This window comes from Crocodylus porosus, unplaced genomic scaffold, assembly GCF_001723895.1.
Source record: "Crocodylus porosus isolate Cpor-Errol unplaced genomic scaffold, CroPor_comp1, whole genome shotgun sequence".
Taxonomy (NCBI): Eukaryota; Metazoa; Chordata; order Crocodylia; family Crocodylidae; genus Crocodylus; species Crocodylus porosus.
The window spans coordinates 65,907,015-65,916,753 of NW_017728906.1; the positions used below are offsets into that span (position 1 = coordinate 65,907,015).

The 9,739-nt window shown below is 37.7% G+C and overlaps 1 protein-coding gene across 1 annotated transcript in view; it reads left to right on the plus strand.

Moving 5' to 3' along the window:
• Nucleotides 1-2,131: 2,131 nt before the first annotated feature.
• Nucleotides 2,132-9,739, plus strand: part of FANCB (Fanconi anemia complementation group B) — a 21,005-nt gene continuing 13,397 nt past the window's right edge. Inside the window, exons 1-3 of the mRNA XM_019529297.1 lie at nt 2,132-3,157; nt 4,144-4,296; nt 4,816-4,908. Coding sequence (XP_019384842.1) covers nt 2,231-3,157; nt 4,144-4,296; nt 4,816-4,908 — 1,173 coding nt within the window. The 5' untranslated portion in view covers nt 2,132-2,230. The remainder of the gene's footprint in view (nt 3,158-4,143; nt 4,297-4,815; nt 4,909-9,739) is intronic.

The following is a 9,739-nucleotide window of genomic DNA, read 5'->3' on the forward strand; positions in this document are numbered from 1 at the left end:
TCAGGTCCCTTCTGACCCTAGAAACTATGAAACTAAGTATGAAATAACCTTTTGGTTGCTCTAAACTGGTTCTGCTCTTTCCTAGCAAGGAGGTGGTCACCAGATGGTGGTAAGGAGCAAGTATTTGTCATACCCTCAGGACCTTTCCTGTGGGGTTTCCCAGGCCTCTGTACTTTTGTCCCTTGTTCTGAATGTGTCTGGGGCCACTGGACAAAATAATGCAGAGATTTGGAATGAGGCATCATCAACACAGTGATGACACCCAGCCTACCCCTCTTTCTTAGGTGACTCCAGGCCCTACAGTCTTAGCCCTTTTCCTGGTTCCTGGCTGCATCTAGAGACTGGATGCAGGTGATCCAATGAAAACTGAAACCAGACAAGTGAGAGATTATAGTGGTGGGTTGACTGTGTACAGATTGAGTTGGGGTGGGGGGGACTCGGATACTGATCATCAACTGGGTGCAGCCTCCTTTTGTTGCTTGGGTTTACAGCCTTGGGGTGCTCCTGGATCCTCTGCTGTACCTAGATCTTCAGGTGATGACCATGGAGGAGGACCTTTCACCAATTCTCTCTGGTGAGGAGGCTGTGACCCTTTCTTTTAGATTCTGACATAGCCACTATCATCCATACCTTCATAGTTTAGCCTTCAAATTACTGCAGTGTGCTGTATGTGAAGTCGCCCTTGACTATCAAAAAGTTGCAGCTGGTGCAAAATGTGGGAGCCTGCCTTTTAACAGAGGTGTGTCACCCAGAGCATATAACTCCAATACTCCAAACTTTGTGTTGGTTCCCAGTAGCTTTGTGGGTGCAATTCAAGGTGCTGGTTTTGACCTATAAACCCTAAATAGCCTGAGGCCTTTGTACCAAAGGGATCGCATTCTGCCTTACACCTCATTGTGATCCCTAAAGTTCATTGAGATGAACGTTCTGCAAGTACCATCAATATACCAGTCTGATTGGCAAACATACTTGGCAGGTCATACTCAGTACTCATTCCTCAGCCCTGGAAATGCCTCCCTTTGGACACCAACCAGAGCACAAAGATAGATATATTTTGGAAGTGCTGTGAGATCTGTTTGGGAACACAGGGCCTTGTTACAGAGTAATTTTAAGAGGCTTGTGGAGCTCCTGGATTGGCTGCATGTTAACACCTTTTAAAGTACTTTATTCACTTTAACATTATACAACTCCATGGCATGATTATCTCTAATCTACCTAATTTTGCAGGCTCTGGAGAAAAAAGGATCAGGTCCCTCCAGAACTTGTCCCACCTTGCACCACTGCTGGCCAGGCTGCCAGCTAGCTGGCCAAGTGCCACCTGAGCTCCAGAGAGAAAAAGTTCAGGCCCCTCGGAGCTCAGGAGATGCCCAGCCAGCCAGCAAGGGTCAAGTTTCAGTGAGACCAGAGATCTGCTTCTCCAGGTCTCTCTGATCTCAAAGCAGCTGGCATAATGGTGGGCTTGTTTTCTGTTTTCTGCCCAGTGGGAGCAGGGAGCTTCTAGTGGCAAGTCACAGCTGTGCAAGTGAAGGACAGCCAGAGCAGGTTTTTCTCCTTAAGGTGTGACTGCTTCACTAAGCTGATCAACACTAAGCTGATTAACATTTGTGTGGCTTTCAGCACAAGGTTCATGTTTAGCAAACAAAGCTAGACTGGGATATAGTTCAGGCAGGGCATATGTTTTATATACTTACTCTACTAATTTTTTAAGTTATTTTGTTTTCCTGCCTTATAAACTAGTTTGTCTTCTTATTGTAAGGCACTTTGAGTCTGTTGGGAAGGTTAGTGTATACATTAAATAACTGAATGTATTGAGTTTAAGTTACATTATGAAATTGCTGTTAACCAGTAAACTAATGCTTTTAACCAGTAAATGACATTTTCCAAATTTGTCTCATTAAGTTGAAAAATACTAATTTTTTTCCCCAAAAAATGTTTATTAACCATCAAAATTTGGCTAAGTAGTTGCTTACTTTGATTTCTGTTCCCTAACTCTAACTGTGAGGTAGTTTATGCATTAACTTTATAACCATTGGGGTAAGCCATATGATTGTAATCTGTACTCCTTGTTATGCATTTCTTCTGAAAAATCTGTTAATCCAGAATTTTTTTTTCTGTTTACATTTGCAGATTGAAAAAGCCTGAATGAGTTAATTTTTTTTTCCAAAGAAAGAAGGTTCCTAATGAAAAGTGGAGATATTCAGTCTTGATGTAGTCAAATAACTAGAAAAAGATGCTGTCAGATAAACAAGAACAAGTCTTGTCTTACAATGGAGAGGTCCTCATTTTTCATCTGTCTAAAGCAAAATGTGGAGAGGGGACAGTTAATAAAACAGCAAGATTACATGTCAGAAGAATGGTATTTGACAGTGACACTAAACTGTTTGTTCAAAAATCTTCTGGACAGTTCAGCATGCCTGGTGGGCACTTGGGAATTGAAATGGTTTGTTGTAGCTGTACAGCAGACTTCAGGACAGGAATTAATCTTCCTTGTATCTTGATGAAAAAGAAGGGAGAAAAGAGTGTTTTCAAATATTTTTTATTGTTGCTTCACAACTCCAATGAATTTGAACCATGCTTAAATTTTAAATTGGACTATGATCTTAAAGAAGATATCAGGATATTTACTGGCCCATCAGTGTTATGGAGGCATGCACAAAAACTCTTCTATATCTCTCCCACAACTTGTACAGTGCTTAGTGCTCCCATTCATTTTTCTTCCATTCAGTGGACAGGTGATATTGAGAATGAAGGCAGCATTGTATTGGGAGTGAGAACTGTTTGTTCGCCAGAGGGAGGAGATTGGCAAAAGCTTTGCAGCTCAGATGAAGCCACATGGGGTAGCAAATTCTTTGGATATTCTCTTGAAAATCAGAAAATATTAAGTGGCACCTGCTTTCTGCCCCATGCTTACAGCACTGTGGTATCTTGTGTCTGCAAGTTTAAGGTCTTGAAAAGCCAATTTATTACATCAGTTGTTGCTGTCACCCACAAGAACCAGCTGATTTGGTTCCAAGATGGGCTTCCTAAAGATGTCTGTCAACTTCCATATGAGGAACCCTACTTAATACAAATTGCCACAACAAGTGGAAACAACTTATTCTTTATTGTGTCTTTTGCTTCTGGAAATGTGTGTGCTGTGTGGAAAGACAGCTTTCAGGTACCAATTGTGTTAAAAAAAAATGCTGTTGTTATTAGTAATACTGAAGTCCTGTTTCCCCTATATTTTTCTTGTCACTGAAGTTTCCAAACATAAAAAGCTAGTGTGTTAACCCTCTATAACTTCTTACTCTCCTACTCCATTCAAATGAAAAATATAGTACTTAAATATTTTTTGCTAACGTTCTTCTGATTTTATCTGAAAATAGTTTGTTCTTTAATTTAAAAAAATTGTGAACAAGGGCTAATATTTCTGTTGCTGTTTCGGTTCTTTAGAATTGTAAATGTAAATCTAAAACAATATTACTAATACAATTGCTAAATCTGTTTTAGGGACCTTGTATACATTTTTTGGCCTACATCAGTTTAAACTCCCTGCTTGTAGCATATTCACTTGGCCTATTTCACTCACTAGCCAGAACAAACACTTAATTGGAAAGACCTAGACAACTTTTTTTGTTTTGGTTCAATATGTCTAAACTCAAAGAAAAGACCACATAAAATATTAGTATTTTTTGATGTGATGTTAGTAAGCGCTGCATGTTTTTGTCTGGAAACTCATAGTTTACTTCTTCAGCTTTCTACATTTAACAGAAATAATATTAAAATTCCCCTTTGGCCTCGGTCAATGTAATTTGAACTTTCAATAGAACTGTGAAAAATTCCAAATACTAAACATTTAAAAATTGCAGTGTCATTCAAAAAAACCTGTTGTCTAGAAGATGGACTTCTCTTTTTAAAACATTATGCATGTTATATGTGGGGAAAACGGGGACACATTCCGTAACAGAACAAGGGTTGCAATTTGGCACTTCTGCTTCATAGTATTGCCCTCTAGTCACCAGACTACAGTGCTGCTTTGTGCAAAATAATATGTGCTCTCTTGTGATTCTTTGAGAAAAACAAACAAATTGAAACAAACTCATGCCTCAAGTACAGATGTTTTAGAAAATGGTGTACCTTTTAACTTGTATTTTTTTACCTCAGGTTGCTGCCAAATGGGAGAAAGTAAAATCTGTTCTGGTAGATGATTTTATGGGAACTGGAACTGAACAAATTTTACTGGTTTTTGGGGATAGAACCGATGCAGATATTTTAAGCTTTTTCAGGATAACAGATTTTGGAGTAATCAACTATTCAGTAAGTTCAATTTGTCTGTTATTTAAACACATCAATGAAACTTAAAGGAAAAAAAACCCTCTCAAACCATTAGAATTGTGTGTGTAAAGTGAAATGGAATGTGTGCCTGGAAATATTCTTTACATAATGCAATGCTACTTGCTTTTAATAATGTAATTATGATAAACAAGAATATGTTGAAGTAACTTTACTAAGTTGATAACATCAGAAGATCTTTGGGGAAATTAAAGTAATGCTGCTGAAGGTGTTTCATGTTGTAATGACACTTGCTAGAGTACTGGGGGCAGTTGGTCAAACAGAATTAAGATTCTGGTATTTGTTAATTAACCTCTCAATAAATGGTCTTTCTAGTATCTATTACCAAGTTTGAATTTTCTTCAGTAGGTAAGATTTACTTTAATTGCAAGTTGTGGCTTTCTAATTTCTTATTCTGGACTTTTCTATAACTTCATGTCAGTAAGCTCTGTACCTTCCTTCTGCTGCTAAATTAATGTTTTGTTTTGTTTTCTTTTTTTTAAGAGTGGAATCAGTTATAAAGAAGATGTTCTTGTTACAGCAGAACTACAAGAGAATGGTTCTCTTACTATACAGGCTCTTGAAGCAAGATTACAGGTACACATTAATAACTTCTGCCTCTCTAATTATATAAATAGGCCTATCATTACATGTCTACTGAAAAATGTAATTAAAGCCAAAATATAAAAATATATAGTGAAGGGGGGAATTCACTATTAAAACATCATTTCACTCCCCTTTCAGCAAGTAGTCTTCATTGTCAGTAGTCATTTACTTGTAGTTGAATATGTGCTTCAGATAATAGAATTTACAAACATTCTTGTAGACTAAAATAATGTTGTCTCAGAAAAGCATTTTTTGCGTGTTGGTAGGAAGGGTGGGGGCAAGATTACAAATGTATTCAGGTAATTGCAAGGCTCCAACATAATCTGATAAAGAAAAAGTTTGACAATTCTGGAACTACTCCTTTAAAACATTATGATATCCATTATGCACACGTGTTTAAATACCAGCTATGTCTTGAAATTGCTATTTCTTTACAGGTAGTACAATTCCAGAGTTTTAGTGGCAGAATTTACACCTGAGGGAGAGGGAAGCTCTGTGGTCCACTGGGTTATATATAGACTTAGCAATCAGTGATGTGGATCCTAATTCTGCTCTTGATTCCAGCTCAGACTGACTATGGACCAGACACTTGCTGTCTTGGTGACTTGTTCCCATTTATCACTAGTTGATTTACTGATATAGGTTTGCAAAATGGTGCAAAGAAAACTAAAACACCAGACAAAAGTAATAAAAAAATGAAGCCTACATCCAGTTTCTCTACTTTTGTAATTTTAGATTTTTAGTGGAGTTCTATATCCATTATTTTAATTCTTCCTCCAAAATGTGGAGGAATATGTTTAATGCATTAGAGTTTCATTGGTTCCATCAGACTGAATCTGTTTGGATATAGCTCATAATATCTATTCTTTGTTGGACCCATTCTAGCACAAGACTGAGTTTTTCTGGTTTATTTGCCCTATCTCACAATAGTACTCAAGTACTTACATAAATACTTAAGTTCATTAGGTCTGTCAGGAACATTAGTTTTATCTTTACACTCCTTGCATGACCTAGACCATATCACTCAAGTGTGTCTCTGTTACTTCCTAAAATATTTCAGAAGATATTTTTAGATGCAACACAAGGCAGGGTCATGTTGTTGTATATACTTACCTATAATCAATAGGTAGATAAGAGATCTCTGTGTATCTTGATGGCTAGGGACAGACATTACACATAAACTGGTTTAAGTGATCAGAAACTGGTTTAAGCCTGTAACAGAACAGATGTTCAGTGCACATAAACCAGTTTCAACCAAACCTGGTTGAATGTAGTATCAGACTTTACTGATTTGGCTCATACTGGCTTATACAATGTCTGTCCCAAACTTCATCATGCCTGGTGATGCCAGACTTCACTTTTTTCGGCATCTAGTCCTGATAATTTGGGTAAGGGCTATGCTCTAGAAAAATAAATCTAGGAAAAGAAAGATATGCACACTGTAATCTTTAGGGATAAGTCACTAAGGTGCCTAGCCCCCATAACATTTCATAAATTACTACTTCACTAGTTTACTTTTGAAGCATATATCTCCTTCCTTTTTGCATCTCTTTCTGGAAAGGCTGTTTGGGTTGTGCTAGATCCTCTTCTGCAATACTGCTGTCTGACAGGTTTTTCCCTTTATACACAAATCAGGGAAAATAATTGGCTCTGGCATTACTGCAGAAAGGATCCGGAGACCATAAGGATCACGAAGTCTGAGAGTCATCTGTGAGATGCTGCTGTAGAAAAACAAACATCATTTTGAGAAATGCAGAACTAAAACTCTTGGTTCAAAGATGATACCTTTTATTAGACCAACTAAGAAATCACAATCTATCTCTATCTCTATTTCTATCTTTCTTTGTGAGCTTTCAGGCACATGCACCCTTCTTCAGGCTGAGGGAAAATTAAAGATGGTAAAAGTCCCCATAGGTAGAAAATAAACTTCATTTTGCACAGAGGAAACTGAAGACAGATGTCTGTTCTTCTGTGTCCATGAGAGTTCCTTTGTATGACTTGCTCTTTGTGCACATAAGGCAGGATTTCTTCTGGGATGGTGTTAGATGGCAGAAAGGCAGGAAGGTGTAGAAATCTTTCTTTGTTGTTTAGCTATGAAGTTTATAATTGCAAAATTGGCTAAAATTGGGCAACTTCTATGTTTCAGGGATGTATTTGGTAGCCAGGTTGGTCCGAGACAAAAAGAAATGCAGAACTCTAAAACTCTTGGTTCAGAGATAATACCTTTTATTTAATTTAAAATTTATTTTATTTAAAAATGTCATTCTGAGAGGCGTTTATAGGTCTATTATACATAACACGTGGGAGGTAAATGTTCTGTTCTTGATGTTGGTGAGACTTCAGGTGGACTACTTTGTTCAGTTTTGGGCACCCTAGTTCCAGAGAATGAAGGACAATTGAAAAGAGGCCAAGGTACAGTAAGAAGTTTAGCAATAGGACATACCAGGAAAGGTTACATAAATTGCATTTATTTACTGTAGAAGAGATGAGATTAAGGGTAAACATAAATCTTTGGGTATGTGGAGCACTTGATCAGTTGTTCATTTTCATTTTGTGTGGGACAAGAAGAAACTGACCTTCAAAGATTTGCAGTAAAGGTTTACATTATCTGTTCAGGCAAACTTTCTAACTCTGAAAATAATTAAGCCCCAAAACAGGTTACATAAGTGCATTGTGGAGTCTTATTTGTTGTAGGTTTATAAGAACAGGTAAGACAAACATTTTTCAAGGTTGGTCTTGGGTGTATTTATTTTGCCTCAAGGCAAGGGATAGACTAAATGATAACCTTTCCAGGTTTATTTTTTAGTCCAATTTGGTCCTTGTAAGCTTATTGATTGTAACCTTTTGGAGTTTACTTCTGAGTGCTTTGACTTTCTCTTTTCTTGGCTCTTTTGGACTGTCAGACACTTAGCAGCAAAAAAAAATCGATATTCCTGCCCAAGTTTTTATATTATGTTATGTTCTTCAGTGCACCAACATTGACAAATATGACAGAAAGTTGTATTCCTCTGTTGCTTTTTTTCTGCTTTTATCTCCCCTGTGATGGTAAAATTGACTCTTCTCTTCTCTCTGTTAAAGGTGCTTTATAAGGATTACCTTGGATGCTCTCTTTTGTTTATACCAGTTGGTTTCTGTTTGACCAGTTTGTTTCTGTGTGTTGACTTCTGAAGTTTGAGTTCCAAATGCATCCGTTGCTTCCTTGGGTGAAGGCAAGCTGCTGGTTGGCCTCCTTGGCAATTAAATCCTTCCTTCCAAACCCCGGGATATTTCATATTTTCTTATTTTTGGAAGAACCTAGTTTCTTTTCTAATGTTTTGGTACATCTTCAGCTCTCCCAGCAATATGTTAATATTAAGATTACATCCGAGTTGAAAATTCTCCATTGTATTTCTTGTGCTGGAATATATTTGATAACTGTACAGTTAATATTGTTCAGCTGCCTTCCTCAGCCATGATGCTATTTCTTTCTTAGTTTCCATTGGCTAATATGAAGCTATTGCATGAATTATTTGTACTTTTTGTCATCTACTATAATATTACCATTTGACTTCTGGTTTTCAAGAATGCATGTTTAGGTATAATTGACTTTTGGCTCTGGTTGAGGATCAGGCAACACATTGCCTATAAAACCTGCTGTTGCCCACAACCACAGGAAATCAAAATGTTGAAACTAAGATAGGGTGAGCAAAACATGATGCCTGCAGAGCATAGCTTATTGTTGCCCCTGAATCTGTAAAGGTGGGGAACCTATGGCCTAAATCTTGTAAGTGTTTGTCATCTACCCTTGCAATGCTAATATTTTGCATTGCCTATCCACTTAATCTTCCAGTCTGTAATAGCATCAAATAGCAACTACAAGACAGCCCTGTTTCATAATATAGTCAATTTAACAGCTCTGTCTTCTGATTTTTCACCCTTGGAGCATAATGCATTTTCTGTACATTGCCATTATGATATTAATGACTTTAGCCCAAATGCCATAGGACTGAAAGATCTTCTGCAATATATGTGCATGCTGTCAGTTGTCTTTTGAATGCTAATTAAATTGAGTGAGAGGGCTTGCTATTTTATGTTGTCTTCCATTTAACACATCTGATCTACGGAAGATCTCTTGAATCTGAATCCAACCTCTGAATTTGTCATCTACTACCTTTCAAACTTTTTCGTTTGAAGAACTTTCCTTAACACAGAGAGAATTTAATTCTTTACCTATAGTTTGCAGTCATTGAGGTTTTCAGGGTATTTTGACAGTGATTCAATGTCAGAAGATGCTTTGGGATTTTTTTCCTGGATTCCAGTGTATGGTTCTGTGTTTTGTCAGGACAGTGGTCAAGTGCTTTTAGCATTTCTGTTGTGATTTGATAGTACTCTGCCACTTTGTTTTTCTGCTTCTTGATCACAGCATTCACTTTGGGCATCTCTGTACAGTGTTAGTGTCAGTTGTTCTGGTTCACGATTCAGTAGAGTAGAATGTTGAGGTCAGGTTGAACATGTTGAGAATTGCTGTGAAATGATTTGCCTTATCAGTCTGTTCAGCCTCAGTTATAAGCATTTGTCCATCTTTGCTTTTGATTGGCCTGTTTCCTATTTCAAAATTTCCTCAAACGACCCCAGCAAGGTGTCTATCTAGCCTCCTTCTTTTAAAGACCCCTCAGGGTAGGAGCAAGTACCACTTCCCTTGGAAGTTGGTTTCAGATCCTAGCCGCCCTGACTGAAGTAGTGCCTCCTGATATCTAGCCTGAATCTACTCTCCGTCGACTTATGGCCTCTATTCCTTCTTATTCCCAGTAGTGCTCGGGGGAACAAGGACTCCCATTACCTG